Here is a 20,715-nt window from a genome sequence, read left to right as displayed (position 1 = left end):
CTACTAAAAATACAAAAAATTAGCCGGGTATGGTGGTGGGCGCCTGTAGTCCCAGCTATTGGGGAGGCTGAGGCAGGAGAATGGCGTGAACCCAGGAGGCGGAGCTTGCAGTGAGCTGAGATCACACCACTGCACTCCAGCCTGGGCGACAGAGCAAGACTCTGTCTCAAAAAAAAAAAAAAAAAAAAAAAATTAGCAGCATGATCTCAGAGCAGAAACCCTGCCGTCCCGAAGCATCAGTTCACTTGAGGATTTGGGAAAATTAAACTTAAAAAAAAAACATTTATTGAGTGCCTCCTATCTGCCTGGTGTAAATTTTTTTTTTTTTTTTTTGAGGCGGAGTCTGGCACTCTTGCCCATACTGGAGTGCAGTGGCCCGATCTCCGCTCACTGCAAGCTCCGCCTCCCGGGTTCACGCCATTCTCCTGCCTCAGCCTCCCGAGTAGCTGGGACTACAGGCGCCCGCCACCTCGCCCGGCTAGTTTTTTTTGTATTTTTTAGTAGAGACGGGGTTTCACCGTGTTAGCCAGGATGGTCTCGATCTCCTGACCTCGGACAGACATAAAAGTTCTGAGAATAATAAAAAATTCCTTTGTGTTTACTAACCTGAATGTTAGCACTCTCCTGTTCGTATGAATATATTTTAATCCTTTTGAGAGTGAGTTGTACGTATGCCTCTTGATACCTACATATTTCCTTGTGTATTTTCAAAAACAAGTGATATAATTATCAAAATCAGGCTGGGTGCAGTGCCTCATGCCTGTAATTCTCAGCACTTGGGGAGACCAAGGTGGGAGGATTGCTTGAGCCCAGGAGTTCGAGACCAGCGTGGGCAATATAGGGCAACCCCTCCTCCACAAGAAAATGAGAAAAAAATAATTAACTGGGGGTGGTGACCCACCTGTAGTCCCAGCTTCTCTGGAGTCTGAGGCAGGATAATCACTTGAGCCTAGGAGGTCGAGGCTGCAATGAGCCTTGGTTGCACCACTGTACTCAAGCCTGGGTGATAGAGTGAGACACTGTGTCAAAAAAACGAAACAAAAAATGAGGCAACAAACAATATAATGTTATTATCAGATCTGCAGATCTTACTCAGATTTTACCAGTGGTCCTGATAATTTTCGTAGCAAAAGAAAATCCTAGATTATGTGTTACATTTTGTTGTGTCTGTTTAGTAACCTGAATCTAGTCAAGTTCCTCAATTTTTGTTTTAATGTTGATATTTTTTGATGATTTATGACTAGTAATTTTGATGATTAGGGTCATGCAGTTTTGTCAGTATTACTACAGAAAATACACTATTCTCAGTGCATCACATCAGAAAGCACATGATTTGTGTGATACGTGCTTTGATCACTTCCTAAGGTGGTGGTGTTTGCTGGTTTCTCTATGGTAAAATTACAGTCTTGATTGTTGGATTTACTCCTTGATCCCTGGGCTGCAGAATGGATGTGTTAGCAGGCATGAAAACAACATTAGTCTCCTTTGGCATCCCCATCAGAGCTCTTGGGTGGCTAGGTATATTATCCACGAGCAGTAATATTTAGAAAGGAGTCTTTTTTTTTTTTTTTCCTGCTCAGTAGGTCTCAACAGTGGGCTTACAGTATCCAGGGAACCGTGCTGTAAATGATGCTGTAAATAGATTTGCCGCCACCTAGGCTTTGTTGTTCCATTTCTTACACACGGGCAGAGCGGATTTAACATAATTCTTAAGGGGCCTAGGATTTTTGAAAAGGTAAAAATGAACACTGACTTCACTTAAAAGTTACCAGCTGCATTAGTCCTAACGAGAGTGAGCCTGTCCTAGAAGCTTTGAAGCCAGGCATTAACTTCCCTCTAGCTGTGAAAGTCTTAGATGTCATCCTCTTCCAACAGAAGGCTATTTATTTCATTTGCATTTAAAATCTGTTATTGTAGCTATCTTCATTTTATTATCTTAGCTAGATCTTCTGGATCACTTGCTGCAGGTTCTCCGTTAAAGCACTTGCTGCTTCACCTTACACCTTACACTTTTATGTTATGGACATGCCTTCTTCTTTCCTTAAACCTCATGAACCAGCCTCTGCAAGTTTCCATCTTTTCTTCTGCAGCTTTGTCACCTCTCAGCTTTCATAGAATTAAAGAGAGTTAGGACCTTGCTCTGGGTTAAGCTTTGGCTTAAGGGAATGTTATTGCTGGTTTGACCCTCTATCCAGACCACCAAAACTTTCTCCATATTAGCCATATGGTTATTTTGCTTTCTTATCATTTGTGTGTTCACTGGAATAGCATTTTATATTTCTAGATTATTCATATAAATGAAATTATACAATATTTGTCCTTTTGTCTTTGGCTTATTTCAGTGTAGTTTTATTTTGCATTTCTCTGATTATGCATGAAGTTGAACAACTTTTCATATGTTTATAGAGTTAAGAAAATCTTTACAAATAGTCTATATATGTCTTTTAGCCATTTCTCTTGTGCCTTTGTTCTCTCCCTTTCCCCCTCAGTTTTTGAGTTCTTTATGTGTTAGATGTGTTAGTTCTTTCATATATATTGAAGATGTTTTCTTCCATCTTGTCAGTTAGTGAGGTTTTTCTCTGTCATTGTATCCTCTAAATAATTATAATCTGTGTGTGTGAAAGCCATTGATTTCAATACGTTTAATTTTTTATGTATCCTGCCTTACTGAATATTTGAGTTAATTCTATCATTGATTTCTCTGAGGTTTTCAAAGTATATTCTCATTTACAAAAATATATAGTTTTACTAGTACTCTTCTAATTTTTATACCTCTCACTGATTTCTCTTGTCTAATTGTATTGTGTGTTTAGTACTTATGATGGTGAATAATGGTGGATATAGTGGACCATCTTACTGTTGTTGATGATATTATTGTTTCTACCATTTTCACATTAAGATGCTTTATTTTAGGTCTTTATCATATATATGTATATGAGATACATATATATGAGATAGGGAGATTTCAGCTAATGCCTTTTTTTTTTTCAGTTTTCCATTGTTTCCATTATTACCTATTTTGAGTGCTGTTTTTAAAAAAATGAGGAATGACTGTCTGTGGTATTTTCTTTTAAAATTATTAGTAATATTATGATTTTTCTATTTATATCTATTTGGTATAATTTCAATTAATGCAGATCTTTAAAAATACAGTAGTCCCCCCTATTCCTGGTTTCACTTTCCAAGGTTTCAGTTACCTGTGGTCAGCTGTGTTCTGAAAATATTAAATGCTGCATTCCAGAATTAAACATTTTGTAAGTTTTAAATTATACACCATTTTGTGTAGCATGATGAAATCTTAAACTGTCCTGCTCTGGCCCGCCCAGGACAGGAATCATCCCTTTGTCCAGCATATCTATGTGTTACCTATCTTGTCAGTCAGTTATCAGATTGACATCACAAGAAAAACGGTGAGTACTGTACAATAAGATACTTTGAGAATAAGGTATTTGGACAGGGAGAGAAAGCAACTACATTCACATAATTTTTTTGCAGTGTATTGTTATTTGTTCTGCTTTATCATTGTTCCCATACTGTGTCTGATTTATAAATTAAACTTTATCATAGGTATGCATGTGCAGGTAAAAACAGTATATACAGAGTTAGGGTACTGTCCACCATTTCATCTATCTGCGGGGTTTGCAGAGTTGGGGGGCAGTTGGAATGTATCTCCTGTGGATAAAGGAGTACTACTGCACTAAAACAAAGATAAATAATGTAGAATATTAAATCTACTTGACCTTTTAAAATAAATCCTGGTTTTGTGTTGTGGTAAACTGTTCTCCACCTGTGGTATGAATTCATTCTACGTTGTTTGCAGAGGTGTGGAGATGGCAATGTGTATGTATGTGTTGGTTCCATTCAATTTTGGTTTAGAAAAACTATGGGCTGTAGAGTTAGCCCTAGTTTCTAATTCCAATTCTTATACTTACTTTCCTGTGACTTTAGACACATTACTTCACATTTCTTAGCCTTAGGTTTTGGTGTATATAAAGAGCTAGTAGTGGGCAGGTAAGAACTTGGGAGATAACACAAAACTCACAGGCAAAGATGGATCTAGGTTTTGTGAGGTTAGAAGCTGATATAATTTTAGGGACCTTCTTTAATAAAATTACAAATAGGCACCAGGGCTTAGTTAAAATTAGAAGTTAAATTGTGAGCTTCCAAAACTTTAGTAGTATTAGCTTTATGTTAACTTCTGTGCTTACAGAAGTGTTTTGAGAGTTAGTTGAGATAATACAGATAAAACATTTCACAGGGTGCCTAATTTCAGGTAGTAGCTTTTAAGAAAGGGTCTTTATATTACTGTTATTAAAAAAAAAGTCTACTTTGAGCACAAAAAGCAGAGTTTTGTTCAGTAGTTCTAGAGCAGTAGGCCTTAGGATCTGTATTCCTAGAGTAGCATTTACTCACATTTTGAGAAACAGTTTTTAAGAATATGTTGGCTTTGATTTTGCCTATTCAGATGAAGTAAGCAAAGTTAGATGTTTCCTTGAAATTTGGTTGGTCAGTTTTTGATTCTTAATGGCATTTTCATTATCCGTTATAGATACACCTAATATAAATGGTAATGCTACAAGAAAAGTTGATGTCTCAATTTAGAAATACCTGCCTAGAATCCATGACCAGAACTTAAAGAAGACTTCAGCTGTTAGGATTGTAGGAATCAGGCAGTCTTGTTTCCCTGTTTTCTCTTCACTGACTTAAAAAAAACCCACAGCAACTTTATTTTTAAGAGCACAATAAGTTCCTATGTACTCTATCTGTCCTGTAAAGTTTCTCCTATTAACCTTTTGAGTTAGTTCAAGCTCTAGCTGTTGAAATGAATATTATTACATTATAACTAAATTCTGTAGTTTACATGGGGTGGAGGAATCACCCTTTGTGTTGTACAGTTATGTGGGTTTTGACAAATGCGCAGTGTTATGTATCTATCAAAATAGTATTATACCGAATAGTTTCACTGCCCTGAAAATGCTCTGTGCTACACTTACTCATTCCCCCACCCATACCCCTGAACTCCTGTCAACCAAACCGTTTATCTTTTTACTATTGGTCACATGCTCAGTCTCCCCTACTTTGAACATCCTGCAGCAGAGTGGAACATTTGCAGTCAGTGAGTCTAGACTGACATATTATCACACCAAGGCTCCACAGTTTGTTAGGGTTCCCTTCTGGAGTTGTACGTTCTGTAGGTTTGGACAAATTTATAATGACATGTATCCACCATTATAATATCATACAGAAAGATTTTACTGCTCTAAAAATCCTCTGTGCTCTACCTGTTCATCTTTCTCTTCCCAGCAGCCCCTGGCAATCACTGATTTTTTTGTCTCCAAGTTTTATCTTTGTAAAATGCCATGCAATTGGAATCATATAGCTAGTAGCCTTTGCAGATTGGCTTCTTTCATTTATTAATATGCATTTACATTTACTACATGCCTTCTCATGGTTTGATAGTAGTTGTTGTTGTGTGTGTTTTTTTTTTTTTTTTTTTTTTTTTTTTTTGAGACAGAGTCTCACTCTGCTGCCCAGGCTAGAGTGCAGTGGCCGGATCTCAGCTCACTGCAAGCTCCGCCTCCCGGGTTTACGCCATTCTCCTGCCTCAGCCTCCCGAGTAGCTGGGACTACAGGCGCCCGCCACGTCGCCCGGCTAGTTTTTTGTATTTTTTTAGTAGAGACGGGGTTTCACCGTGTTAGCCAGGATGGTCTCGATCTCCCGACCTCGTGATCCGCCCGTCTCGGCCTCCCAAAGTGCTGGGATTACAGGCTTGAGCCACCGCGCCCGGCCAGTTGTTGTTGTTTTTAGCACAGAATAATATTTCATTGTCTGGACATATCATAGCTTATCAGTTTACCTACTGAAGGATGTGTTGGTTGCTTCCAAGTTTTGGCATTATAAAGTTGGTATAAATACCTGGATGTAGGTTTTTGTGCGAACATAATTTTTCACCTCATTTGGGTAAACATCAAGTGTGATTGCTGGATCTTATTATGTTTACTTTTATAAGAAACTGCCAAACTGTCTTCCAAAGTGGTTGTACCATTTTGCATTCCTTAATGAATGAGAGTTCCTGCTGATCCACACCCTTGTTAAAAAATTCTTGCCAGCATCATTTGTAGATTCAACACAATCCCAAACAAAATCCCAGCAAATTAATTTTACTGACAAACTAATTTTTCAAGTTTATATAGAGAGGAAGAAGATGCAGTATAGCCAGCACAACACTGAAGAAGAATAAAACTGAAAGACTGACACTCTACTTGGCATTAAGACTTACTGTAAATCTGCAATTTTCAAGACAGTGATGCTGGTGAAACAATAGATCAATGGAACAACATAAAGAGCCCAGAAACAGACTGACACAAATATATTCAAATGATCTTTGGTGAAGGAGCAAAGAGAACTTGGTGGATAAATTTATTATTTTCAGCCAATGGTAGAATAACTGGACATTCACATACAAAATAAACGAATCTTAGACACCAGTTCTTTCACAAAAATTAACTCAAAATGGATCATAAGCTTAATGTAAATGTAAAACAAAAAAACCATAAAACTTCTAGAAGATAACAAAGGGCAAAATCTCTGTGTGTCCATGAGTGTGGCATTAACATTTTTAGATACAGTATCAAAAGCACAATCGTGAAAGAAAAAAGATAAAATATTTGGATTACACTGAAATGAAAACCTACTGTTCTGGGAAAGATACTATTAAAAGAATGAAAAGATAAGCCACAAACCAGGAGAAAATATTTGTAAAACTTATATCTGATAAAAGACTTATATTCACAATATACAAAGAACTCTTAAAACCAAGCAATAAGAAGGCAGCCTAATTTAAAAATGGGCAGAAGATCTAACAGACACCTCACCAAAGAAGATAAACAGATGACAAATAACCATATGAAAAGCTACCAAAATATGTCATAGTAAATTGAAAACTAAAACAATTAGATACACCCATCAGAATAGCTGAAGTCCAAAATGGAAAACATTTACATTGACTTTTTATTAAATTTATTCAGAATGGCCTATTGTATCACTTTTTTTGCTAATGGTGGTAGTGTTAAATCTTATGGATGTTCTCTTTTTGTCTTATGCTTTGATAAGGAAGGGATGTAGTGAAGAAGTTTGCTTTTTAAGTTTAATTATATTTTTACTGATTACCATTCATTTTTCTTAGATGATTTAATCTTATTGGGGAGGATTGTGTACAGCTTTTTTCTGGACATGTGTTATTTAACTTCGGGGATCAAGATTTTTTTTTCCCCTTCACAAATTAGGAGACTTCCTGTGATCAAAGTGAAGGTTCTGGTTCTTCGGAAGAGGATGAATGGAGAAGTGATAGAAAAAGTGAAAGTTACAGCGAAAGTTCAAGGTATCTGTTTTTAATTGTTGTGATCTTTTAAGCATTTTAATCATAGCCTTGGATGGAATCATACTTGAATTTTATTTAAGAGGCAAGAATTTGCAACTGTGGAACAGTTTTTAATACACTTAAAAGGAGACAAAAACTAGATTAACAGCTGTTCCTGTAGAAGTATTTCAGGAGTTTTTTGTTGACTTTAGGCAGTTGACCCAGTGCTGTTGAACATGCATACTGAAAATATAAATTTAATCTTGGCTGTACCTAAAAAGACTAGTATCTAAAGTATGTGTGGTAAAACCACAAGTATATTCATTATTATTGCATGTGTTGAATTTTTGTTAGTTTCGAGAACCAAATTTCTTGGGGCCAAAATGTCAGCTTCTGGTTCTTATCTTGGTGCGTGTCACTTTCATTCATCTCAACAAGTGCTCAACCCAGAAAACTGGACGTTAATCTCTCTTGTCCACCTATCCATAACATGGCTAGAAAATGCTCCTTCCTGAATATCACTCAGATCATCTTTCTTTTTTTTTATTGGTGCTGTATTGGTCCAAACCATTATCACATACTCTCTGCGTCCTTTCTTGTCTTGTTTTACTTCATTATGACAAGGAGCTAGAATGATTTTTTTTTTTTTTTTTTAAAGAACATAATATATTATCTTTTTTTAAACAAATTTAATTGTGGTAAAATACACATAACAGAAATATCATAACCATTTAAAGCATGCAGTTCAGTACTGTTACGTACATTGACATAGTTGTGCACCCAGTCTCCAGAACCTTGTTTATCTTGCAAAACAGAAATTCTATACCATTTAAAGAACGATTCTTCACTTTACCCTTCCTCATGTCCCGGGCAACCACTGTTGTACCTTCCGTGTCTTCATTCATTGTCTTCTAATTCAACTTTTCTTGAATTTTATCCAAAACAGATCCTCTTATAATTTTTATAAACACACTCTTTTTCTAATAAATACTTTTTTGTAATGTGTTCATGTGTGTATTTGATAGAGATGTTTAAAAGGTGTGTGGTTGGTTGAAGTTGGGCCAAGGATGGCCCAAGTAGAGACCTTTATTTTTATTATTATTTCTGTTTGGTGAAGCTAGTAGTGGATCAGGGACTAGTTTTCTATAACTAGTTTCCTCTTTGACTCTGATTTCGTTAAGGTATAGCTAGGACTAGTCTCTTTCTTAGATTTCTGTCATAACAGGGAGACTCCTCTTGGGAAGAAACTGACTACTTAGGACTTTCAGTTTGGTGTAACTGTGCTTCCCTTTAGCTTCTCAGTGTATTCACTGATGGCTTGTGATTCCAGTTGGAATTCCTGGTCTATATGTCAGCTTCCTCCAACATGGGGGTAGTGGTGGGGCCTATTTTTGGAGTTTTGTATGATTCTTACTGTTTCCATAAGTCTGTGTTTTATTTCCTTGAAGGAGTAATTGTTAGTTGTCTTGCATCATACTTTATCTACAGTATACTTAAAATTTTTTTTCAGGTTTATATCCTTCCTTCATTTATAGTGTTAGTGAAGATTTCTCTTTTTTTTTTTTTTTTTGAGACGGAGTCTCGCTCTGTCACCCAGGCTGGGGTGCAGTGGCCGGATCTCGGCTCACTGCAAGCTCCGCCTCCCGGGTTCACGCCATTCTCCTGCCTCAGCCTCCCGAGTAGCTGGGACTACAGGCGCCCGCCGCCTTGCCCGGCTAGTTTTTTGTATTTTTTTTAGTAGAGACGGGGTTTCACCGTGTTAGCCAGGATGGTCTCGATCTCCTGACCTCGTGATCCGCCCGTCTCGGCCTCCCAAAGTGCTGGGATTACAGGCGTGAGCCACCGCGCCCGGCGCAGATTTCTCTTTTTCTCTCTGTTATGATTTTCAGTCACTTCAGTACTTGTTGGTATTGAGGGGAGAATGCTCAAGTTAAATCTTTCTGGTATCTTCCTTTTCCTCTTTCTCCTCTCTCTGTTCCCTCAATTTTATATGATTGACTTGGTATCATTGCTTATATTCTGGTTCCATTCAACTGAAAGCACTCTCCTTTTCTAGTGACTCTTCATCTAGATATTCCGATTGGACAGCTGATGCGGGCATCAATTTGCAGCCTCCGTTAAGAACATCATGTCGTCGACGAGTTACTCGATTTTGCAGTAGTTCCGAAGATGAAATATCTACTGAGAATTTATCTCCTCCGAAAAGAAGACGAAAGAGAAAGAAAGAAAATAAGCCTAAGAAAGAGGTAAGAAAAATGTATTTTTAAAAATAGCATGTATTGTGATACCCCAGCTTTACCCTATTTCAGATGTTATTTTAACATTTATCGTGATACTGGCATGGTGGTGCCTTGGGTGTCTTGGGCTGTGCTCTGGGGCTGGGCTGGGCGAGCTGTCAGCCCTCCTTCGGGAATCTGCACTCTCAGGGTGCAGCAGACACCTTATGTGTCTTGGGGATTCTGAAGGGCACTGTGGACTCCCCTATCTCCTACTCTCAACCCCTGTGGATAGCAGGAGCTCTGGGGCATGTGGGAAGGAAGGGAGCATCTGTCAGTTCTTTGGAGGGTTGGGTGGGGGCAGATTTAGTGGGACTTATAGGGGAGGCCTTTGATTCACAGATGCGGAGTCCTTTGCAGGACTGGGGCCCTGGTCTCTCCGCGAGAGACTTGGCATCCACCAGTGTCGTTCACTTCTAGTCTTGAGATGGAACTGCCATGACTGCATGTTTCTGGATGTGTCAAAAAGCAGGATTATCTCAAACCTTTAACATCCTGTCTAAGCACAGGTCTGATCAGAGGGCTGGGTACAGGCAGATTGGCCCTGGTGCCCTATGAGGAGACCGTGGGATTGGGGTTGCAGAAATTCCACAAGCCTCTTGCCACCTTTGTGAACCATATGACACAGATCCGGCAGGACAGTCCCAGAGACAACTGGGAATTGCCACGGTGGTTTGGGATGTGGCCATGGTTTTCTCCACATATCTGGAGATGGGAGCTGTGGTGCTCTTGGGCTGCCTCGCAGTGAAACTGGGTGCTGGCATAGGGCTGATAGGCAGAGTGGCTGCCCTGCTGGGTGCTCATGTGACTATCACAGATCGAAAAGTAGCATTAGAATTTTGTAAATCGAATGGTCAAGGCAGTTTACCTCCTTGTATCCAACCCAGAGCTTTTTTTAAGGAGTTGACTTGGGGAAAGAATTTGGGGAGTTTTACTCGTAGAGATTTTGACCTGATACTTGGAGCCGACATCATATATTTAGAAGAAACATTCACAAATCTTCTTCAAACACTGGACCATCTCTGTAGCAATCATTCCATGATTCTTTTAGCTTGCTGAATTCACTATGAACAGAATAATTTGAGCAATGCTGGAGAGGCAGTTTACTGTAAGGTTCACTATGATACTGAGAAAGATGTACACACTTACACAGAAGAGAAACCACAGCAAGGACCTACAGTTGGCTATCATTTATAAGAATGCTGTTATTGAGGGTGTCGATTAAGGTCCTTAGAGACAAAAACACATGTGCAGTTTTAAAACAAAGCAGTCCTTTGTCCCAACGGTGTGATTGATTGATTGATTTTTTGAGAGGAGTCTCTGTCGCCCAGCCTGGAGTGCATTGGTGCCATCTTGGCTCACTGCAGCCTCTGCCTCCTGGGTTCAGGTGATTCTCCTGCCTCAGCTTCCCAAGTAGCTGGGACTACAGGCCCACGCAACCACGCCTGGCTAAGTTTCGTATTTTTAGTAGAGACATGGTTTTGTCATGTTGGCCAGGCTGGTCTCGAAGTCCTGACCTCAGGTGATCTGCCTGCCTTAGCCTCCCAAAGTGCTGGGATTACAGGTGTAGACCCACTGTGCCTGGCCATTGCTGTAATTTCTAGTCATATTTACTCACTCTGAAATTCCATTAATGTTAAAAGATTTAGTGTGAGATTTTGGTTCATGCTTCTGTACCCCATATTGCTCCCTCTTGATAAATAGTTTTCACTATTTATGATGATGTGAAGCATTGGTATAAAGGCGTCTTTAAACTAGCAAGCTTGTTTCGGCGAGGTTAAATCATACAAATAATTTTAAACACCTTCTGAAATACATCGTATTTAGCCCAGTTTTCTGATTAACATGTTCCCTGAGCTGTTAGTACTATTGAAATCTTTTTCCCCATTTAAATTGTAAATACTCTGGGTTGGTTGAGTGGGATGTGAGTTTTCTGGGGTCTCATATTACGCTTTTTGGCTTAATTTCAGGTTTAAGTATCTAAACAAAGGGATAAGTAAAAATAAAGTTTTAGTTACTTTCTGAGAGTACCTAAAGTCTTGGACTAGAATATAGGTTATCTTTATCAAATCAAAAGCTGTGGTTTTCCCCCTCAGCTTTACCATGTCTCAAATGTTGCTTTAATGTAATTGTTTCCTAAGCTTTCCATGCCTTCTTAATAATATATAGGATAACAGTAAAAAAGATTCTAAGTCTCATCCCTCCATTAAGAGGTTAACTTCCCAAACATAAGCTCCTTCTGTATTGTACTTGTAATTGCTCGTTCAGTGTCTGTATTACCCAGTAGACTGTAAGCTTCTTGAGGGCCAGGAATGCTTCTTTATCTCTCATTGTTGCTTCCCCAGGATCTAGTATTAATATATCAAAACCAAATAATGAAAAAGATACATTGCAGTCAGAGGCTTTTGATTGTTGGTTTAAATGATTGTTATATTGTTTTATGATTGACTTTGATACACTTCATGGAGTCACACATAAACTTTTAAAAAATTATTTGTATGTATGTATGTATGTATGTATGTATGTATGTATGTATGTATTTATTTATTTCGAGATGGAGTCTCACTCTGTCACCCAGGCTGGAGTGCAGTGGTGCCATCTCGGCTCACTGCAACCTCCACCTCCTGGGTTCAAGCAGTTCTCCTGCCTCAGCCTCCCGAGTAGCTGGGACTACAGGCACACACCACCATGCTCGGCTAACTTTTGTATTTTTCATAGAGACAGGGTTTCACCACGTTGACCAGGGTGGTCTTGAACTCCTGACCTCAAGTGATCCACCCGCCTCAGCCTCCCAGAGTGCTGGGATTACAGGTGTGAGCCATGGCGCCCGGCCACGCTACTTTATTATTAACACTTCTCCACCTCCACTGTTCTGAGTAGTGGGCTTGACAGTTAAACCTTTCCAAATCCGAAACTTAAAGAGAAAGCTCTATTTTGCTCAGAATCTCACAGCAACACTTATTTTCTCCTGTCAATTTCAACACTAGTAGTAGACTTCAAGGAATTTTAAGGTGCTTTCTTTTTTTGTGTGTGTTATTGCTACGTTTACCATTTTCATTTTACATGTCTGTCTTCATACTTGTCTCTTCGTTGTAATATCATCCCTATTTATTTGTGTACACTGTGCTGATTTCAAGCAGGTAGTCATTGTTTAAAGATGTTAAGTCGTTGTGTTTATCTATTGCTGTGTATAACAAACCACCCTAAAATTTAGGTGTTTACATGGCAAACATTGCGTATTTCATGTATTGGTGGATCAGGAATTGGGAGCTGATTAATTGGGTGATTTTGGCTCATGAGGTTACAACATGTTGACTGGGGCTGCAGTCATCTGAGGACTTGAGGAGTGTTGGACGTTATTCTTTCTGAGCTTATTCCTGTGGCTGTCGGCCTCAGTTCCTTGCCACACAGGTCTCTCCTTAGCTGGCTGCTTGAGTGTCGTTATGATTTTCCTCAGAGTGAATGATTTAACAGTAGCCAGGGATAAGCCCCAGTGCCATTTATGACCTAGTCTTAGAAGTTGCACATAATCTCATCTGCTTTAGTATATTTGGTAGAAGTGAGTCATTAAGTGTAGTCCACACTTAAGAGGAGGAGACTTCCACTTCTTGAAGAGGAGAGAACTATCAGGGGATTTGTGGGCATATTTTAAAATCACCAGTCTTACAACCTACAGTCAAGAGGAGACTCCCTGTGATGATTAGCCTGTGGTCATACTCAGAGTGGAGTCTTGGCAGAACAGGCTATGTGTAAAAGAGGATTTAGGTTGGGTATTAGCCCCCTAAAATGGGATGTAAAATAGCACGGAGAATCTATGAGAAATTTAGGAGATGATACTAGGAAAATGTTAGGTAGATTTACAATGCTTTTTATAAGTGATATATTCCTGTGTAAAGGAACTAAATATATATACTGTGTAAAAACTAATCATTAGATGGACGTGGCAAAAATAGTCATTCTGAATGGTGAAGTTTCTTTTATTTTTCATTCAAAGAGTGCATGCCCCTTTCTAATCTAAGAAACTTTGTTCTGTTCCCGGTGGTAGAATTTGCAGAGGATGACTTCAGGAGAGCTTGGAAATATGGAGCATTTATATGAATTTCATCCTCCAGTTTGGATTACTGACACCACACTTAGAAAATCTCCTTTTGTTCCTCAAATGGGTGATGAGGTGAGAGTAACACAAATTTAAAAACACAAATATGGAACATAAAATTTATATTGCTCTTAATTTTTAAATGCATATTTCCCTTTTGTAGGTAATATATTTTCGACAGGGTCATGAAGCTTATATTGAGGCTGTGAGAAGAAATAATATTTATGAATTGAACCCTAATAAGGAGCCATGGAGAAAAATGGATCTTAGGGTAGGACGATGGCATTATTAAATCATTAAACATTTTAGCACATATATAGTTAAATTATTTACAAATCTATTTAAAAACCTGTTGGAAACATATTTTATTACTTTCTTTCCTACTTGATAACATTTCTGCTATAACCAAACCTTAAGATCCTGTGGGAATGGCTTGTCAATGGGCAAAATTTGTATGTTGCTGATTGGTATGTAAAACGTTAAATACAACAACCTAGAGTTTCAGAAAGGCAGCTTGGCAATATATATATTATCAATCTTAAAAATGTTTATGTACCCAAGACAGATTTTCAAAGGGAGAAATGCAAGTTTTCAAAAGAAGAAATAAAAATTGGAAGAAAGGTTTAACCTCATGGATATTAAAATAAGGAAATAATAATTTTACCTTTTCAGTACTTAGCCAATTTTGTGATTTTGTTTGTTTTTAGCTCAAGAAAGAATTCCACATTTTAGCAAGTGGCAAAGATGTTGGTTTGTTAACAGTTATTCAGATTGCTGGTGGGGTGTGTGAAGTGGTCCAGGCTTTCTAGAGGATATTTTGGCAATAGGAGTTGAAACTGAAAAATATTTGGAACTTTTAATTCTGTGATTTTACTCGTCTGGTAATTTGGAAGACAAACAGAAATGCTTGTAAATACATGAGTATTGTAGTTCACTCACTGTTTACAGAAACAAAGCTGGAAAAAAAAATCAGATATTCCACAATAGTGAATTAACCAAATCATGGTGCATTCACACAATCACTTACTGTGTACAGCCCATCTTGTACTTGCAGGTTGAAAAATATTTGTGGAATGAATGATGGATACATTTACACAGTGTATTACTAATAGGAAAAATGGGACGTGAAATTGTATTTCTGGTTATGATAGCAAAATTTTAAAAACATTTGTAGCCAATCAAAAGAAAAACATCAAAATGTCAATGGTGATGATCTGTGGGGTAGTATTACACATGTTTTTTATTTTTTATATTTTTATTCACATTTTGATACTTTTAAAAACTTAGAACATGAAGAAAATACTAATTATTTTAACAAAGATAGCTGTTTTTAACACTTATATTCAACTTAATGACTCTGCTTCTATGAGTTAGGCTTTATATACATTTGAGGTTTTATTTATGTCTTAACTTAGGACTATGTACCTAAGTACAGTCCATCCTCATTATTCTTGGATTCTGTATTTGTGAACTGCGTGCTTGCTTTATTTGTAATCCCCAAAACAGTATTCTTGGAGCCTTTTGGTCATTTCTGTACATGCTCAGGGTGGTGAAAAATTTGACTTGCCCGATGAGCATGTTTCTAGTTGAGGTTGAACAAGGTGTTGCTCTGCCTTCTTTTTTTAGCTCTCGCACTGCAAACAAGTGTCCTTTTCATGGTCTGTTCGGTGCCACATATTTTCCATTTTTGTGCTTTTTGTGGTCACTTTGCTGTTTAAAATGGCCCCTAAGTATAGTGCTGACATGCTGTCTAGTGTTCTTAAGTGCTAGAAGGCTGAGATGTGCCTTATGGAGAAAGTGTGTTAGACAAGCTTCATTCAGGTATCAGTTAAGTGTTTACAGATCAACAACATATTAAATAAGGTACCTTTAAACAGAAACACATAAAGCCAGGTTATGTACACGCTGGTTTACTACAGTGTTGGGACCAGAATTTTGCAGGAGCCTATCCCTGTATATCCTCTACAGCACCGATTTAGTATTTTCGTGTTCTAGATGACTTTATAGAACATAACTAGTGTGAATGATGAGAACTATGCTTAGCACTTTGGTAGATTATAATAATAACATTTGTTCAGTGAATAAGTGGATGAATGATCTGTTGTATTCCTAGTATCAGAGAAGCAGACGTTGGGGGGAGGGTTGACTATGGCAAATCCATTTGATGGATACTCCATCCAGGTAGGGACTTGGAACACCTGTTTCCTGTCCTGTCCCTACTGCCTAGAAGAGGTCATAGTATACGGTAGATTCTCAACAAATATTACTTAATGTATTAGGCAGAAATTTAATATCAGGATTTTGAAGAACACTTAGGAATAAGTAGAATGCTTACACATTTTCACTGCATAATATAAAACTATATAAATAGAAATGTGCATTGGCTGGGTGTGGCAGGTCACACCTATAATCCCAGCGCTTTGGGAAGCTGTTGTGGGAGGATCACTTTGAGCCCAGGAGTTCGAGACTAGTCTGGACAAAATAGGGAGACCCTGACTCTACAAATAATAAAAAAGTAGCTTGGTGTGGTGGCATGTTGTACCTGTAGTCAGTCCCAGCTACTGGGGAAGCTGAGGTGGGAGGATTGATTGAGCTCGGGAGTTTGAGATTGCAGTGAGCCATGATCGTGCTACTGCCCTCCAGCCTGGGCAAAACAGCGAGACCCTGTTTCCAAAACAAAGCCAGAAGGAAATATGTTAGATTTTTAACAGCGGTTGTTGTTAGATATTACGCTAATCAGAGATTTGTGTTTTCAGTCTTATACTTTTATAGTGTATTTTCTTTTTTCTTTTTTTTTTTTTTTTTTTGAGACGGAGTCTCGCTGTGTCTCCCAGGCTGGAGTGCAGTGGCGTGATCTCGGCTCACTGCAAGCTCCGCCTCCCGGGTTCACGCCATTCTCCCGCCTCAGCCTCCCAAGTAGCTGAGACTACAGGCGCCCGCCACCACGTCCGGCTAGTTTTTTGTATTTTTAGTAGAGACGGGGTTTCACCATGTTAGCCAGGATCGTCTCGATCTCCTGACCTCGTGATCCACCCGCCTCGGCCTCCCAAAGTGCTGGGATTACAGGCTTGAGCCACCGCGCCCGGCCTTATAGTGTATTTTCTAAAGGATGTTCTTTGTATTAGAAACTATATTAAATATGTGGAGATTAGCAAAATTGAATGTAATTAATGGTATTGATTAAACTTGTCTGCTGGTTTGGAAGCCTAAATTATGAGTTTACTTAATATAACAGTATGTGGAGAATTATAGTATTAAGGAATTGCTTTTATTTTAACCATTAAGAATATATGTCTGTTAAAGGATCAAGAATTGGTTAAAATAGTTGGAATACGATATGAAGTTGGGCCCCCTACACTCTGTTGCCTCAAACTAGCATTTATAGATCCAGCAACTGGAAAACTTATGGACAAATCTTTCTCTATTAGGTATGTATTATTTTTTAAAATGGAATTATTTAAATTTAAATTTGCCATTTTGCTGATGTAATGATTAGCATGCCCTTCCCATTCGACTCCAGGGTAACTAGTAGAGCACTGTGGATAGCCTAAGATGTGGCTCGAGTTTCTGATGGCTAGGAAACCCATCTCCCACACTGAAGTCATAGTAGGCATGTCACAGTTCTGGTTAAGTGTGGGCAGTCTGTTTTATATGGTTTTCATGCCACTTACGTAGGTGGAGATTTCTGACATACAGGCCAAATTTTTTCTGCCCTTTGTGTTTGAAAAAATTCGGAATAAATAATTTCCTACACCTAATAGGGTTACCACTAGTCACATGTGGCTGTTGCTCACTTGAAATGTGGATGATTTGAATTAAATGTGTTAAATGAGACTTGGCAGAGTATGAGGCATAAACATTTTTTTTAAAAGAAATGAATGTGTTGTGAATGTACACATTGCATTTTGAAGACTAGTTATGAAGAAAAAATATGTAAGATATCTCGTTTTGATTACATATTGAAATATTTTGGATGTATTTAAAATACGGTATGAAATTTACTGGTTTTTAAAAATTTCACTTTTAAAATATAGCTGGTTGAAAATTGAGAATTACAATTGTAGATCTCAGTATGTTTCTTTTGGACAGTGTTGCTTTTAGACTGTATAACCTGCTATGTAGAGAGTTTAATGATTTTTTAAATTTTTGTCTAGATATCATGATATGCCAGATGTTATTGACTTTCTTGTATTGCGTCAATTTTATGATGAAGCAAGACAGAGGAATTGGCAGTCTTGTAAGTCTATCCTTACTAAGTTTTATATACCCTTAAAAATTAATCTCATGTTTTATTGGTCTAACTTTTTGGCTGTGGGACTCTTACTTATAGTGTATACAAACATGTAAATTCTGGAAGAGATATAAGTGACCTATAAATATATTTTACTTAATGCTTGGTACTTACTGATTATGCAGACTTTTTTGGCGGGCGGCGGGGCAGGTCGGGCAGTGTCTCCCTGTGTTTCCCAGGCTGGAGTGCAATGGCGTGATCTGAGCTCACTGCAACCTCCGCCTCCCAGTTCAAGTGCTTCTCTTGCCTCAGCCTCCTGAGTAGCTGGGATTACAGGTGCGTGCCACTATGCCCAGCAAATTTTTGTATTTTTAGTAGAGACAGGGTTTCACCATGTTGGTCAGGCTGGACTCGAACTCCTGACCTCGTGATCCACTCACCTCTGCCTCCCAAAGTTCTGGGATTACAGGCGTGAGCCACCGTGTGCGGCCCGATTATGTAGACTTTTTAGACAAGCAACTTTTCTTCTGTTCTTTTGGTTCATAACATTTGGAAAAGATTATTTTCACTCCTTGACTATAGGCCAGAGTAGACATACTTCCTTTCAGACTTCCTTGAACTATATTGTATATAATTATCTTTGATGTAACATTGGTATAATTTACACAATTATACCAGGATCTAGAATGATCAGAAGGCTGAAAAGTAATTTCAGATTTCACACTGAAAATGTTCTGGTATACCCAAGTATTTCACCCTTGATATCGTAACAGTGTAGACTTAAATGAGAAGACTTGACACTGTTTCGTTAAGAAATAAAAAATGCATATACACTTACGCTTTATAACCATGTAATGTATAGGTGGACAGAAAAATTAAAAAACTAAAATTACCTCAATGTAATTTTACACATTTGAGTAAAATTACACATTGGAGTAATTTTGGTACCTCAATGTAGGCACTAAATTACTCAAATGTGATTTTTGTGGTGATCATTTAAGGAGGACTCGCTAATTCAGAGTTGTGTAGATCATTAATCTCAGGATATAACTGATAATTGAATGAAGTCATTAGGCTGGGTGGTAATAGCAGCTGTAGTACCTGTTTCACAGGTGTACAAATATATGTTCGGTATGGAATGCTATCCTGGGAGCCTGTTTACTGAGTTAGAAATAGGATGGTTCATTTATCAGTTCTTGGATTTTTGTTGGAAATACTAAGTTTTACCCAGGCTGTGTCATCTGGTGTACACATTCATAAATGATATTAAGACATTGATCTTTCTAGTTACTGCAGCTTCTTTCTTTCTTTTCTTCTGTTTTTGAACACAAGGTCTTGCTCTGTTGCCCAGGCTGAAGGGCAGTGGTGCAATCAGAGCTCACTGCAGCCTCTGCTTCCTGGGCTTAAGTGATCCTGTCACCTCAGCCTCCTGAGTAGATGGACCACAGGTGTGCACGACCATGTGCAGCTAATTTTTAATTTTTTTGTGGAGACAGGGTCTTGCCGTATTGCCCAGGCTGGTTTTGAATTCCTGGGCTCAAGCAATCCTCTTGCCTCAGCCTCCCTAAAGTGTAGGAATTACAGACGTGAGCCACCATATCTGGCCATTGCTACCTTTTTCTGTGGGTACTACAAGAAGGCAAATTTTAGATAAAGTCCCTCATCATCCTCATCTGACATGAAAGATTGTCAGGGCATGTGGCTCCTCTTTATAGATTATTGTCCTGGTAATATCTACACAAGTAATCAGGATTATTTTGGGAGTAGATGAAGAGAAAATTTTTCTTGAAGAAAAACATACAGCCACAAAAATAACATGAAGCAACATTAGCAGGTTGTATAGTTGTGTTCCAAATAACTTTAAAGTTTCCCAGCTATTATGATTTTTCAGTCCCCATGAGAGCAAAAAAGAGGCTCTCATTTTTGCCAACATGTCCATTAAATTTTTTAAAAACTGAATTATCTACAGTTAAACTCTAGAGATGGAGTCCCAAATGCCTCCTGTAATTTAGCGGTTTTTGTTTTATTTTTGTGGTTGAGAAATTATTGGACCAGACGTGTTAATACTACACTTTAATTCATTTTGCTCCCCCATTTTTGCTCTTACCTTTTTGCATGGAATTTGAGTAGTATGGCAAGAAGAAGTTGCTTGTTTTCATTTTTGCAGTGGATTTTAATCCTTCTCTTGAAAGGCCAAAGTGGGTTTATTTGAAAAGTCTTAACATAAGATTACCAGGGTGATCAGCTAGCAAAAACATAGAAAAGACACTTTTATTATGAGAAAACTTAATTTTTAAAGGCTCCTTTTTATTTAAAGGGTTGTTTTTGTATGAAGAAATATTTTTATCTAAACTGAAATTATCTTCTAGTATTAGGTAAATAGCAAGAAAAATATACACTTAATTTTTTATATCAAAGACTCACTCTCTTCTAACATGTTTTTGTATTAGGCCTCAAAATTGAGGCAGCTGATTTTTATTACAATAATTTATTATTACATTCAGTTGTAATTAATGTTTGTTAAATTAGGGTATTAGAGATTTGGACAAAATCATAGTGTGGTTTATCTCAAATTATAACTTTAAAGCTATAACAGTCTCCTTAGATTTCTTTCAGGGGCTATGGTTTCAAGTGATTTTGAAGTAAAAAATATGCAAAACTCATGTTTACATACGTTTGAAAATATACTAAAGACTGTAAAACATGTAGGTCTAGTAGTTGTGGCATTATTTTTTTTAAACCTTTGAAGAA

The 20,715-nt window shown here is 37.9% G+C and overlaps 1 protein-coding gene and 1 pseudogene across 4 annotated transcripts in view; both read left to right on the top strand.

The window, feature by feature from the left end:
• LOC105472625 (bromodomain and WD repeat domain containing 1) overlaps positions 1-20,715 on the top strand; it is a 132,986-nt gene that overhangs the window by 69,736 nt on the left and 42,535 nt on the right. For all 4 annotated transcript variants that reach the window (XM_011726051.2, XM_071095725.1, XM_071095724.1 and 1 more), the window contains 6 exons: positions 7,288-7,382; positions 9,418-9,607; positions 13,683-13,808; positions 13,897-14,004; positions 17,037-17,161; positions 17,888-17,970. In XM_011726051.2, the coding sequence (XP_011724353.2) occupies positions 7,288-7,382; positions 9,418-9,607; positions 13,683-13,808; positions 13,897-14,004; positions 17,037-17,161; positions 17,888-17,970 (727 nt within the window). The remainder of the gene's footprint in view (positions 1-7,287; positions 7,383-9,417; positions 9,608-13,682; positions 13,809-13,896; positions 14,005-17,036; positions 17,162-17,887; positions 17,971-20,715) is intronic.
• LOC105472624 (protein N-lysine methyltransferase METTL21A pseudogene) lies at positions 10,083-13,676 on the top strand (annotated as a pseudogene).

Source organism: Macaca nemestrina, chromosome 4, assembly GCF_043159975.1.
Source record: "Macaca nemestrina isolate mMacNem1 chromosome 4, mMacNem.hap1, whole genome shotgun sequence".
NCBI lineage: Eukaryota > Metazoa > Chordata > Mammalia > Primates > Cercopithecidae > Macaca > Macaca nemestrina.
Note: the sequence above shows the minus strand (reverse complement) of the source record. Positions and strands in the feature narration are given on the sequence as shown.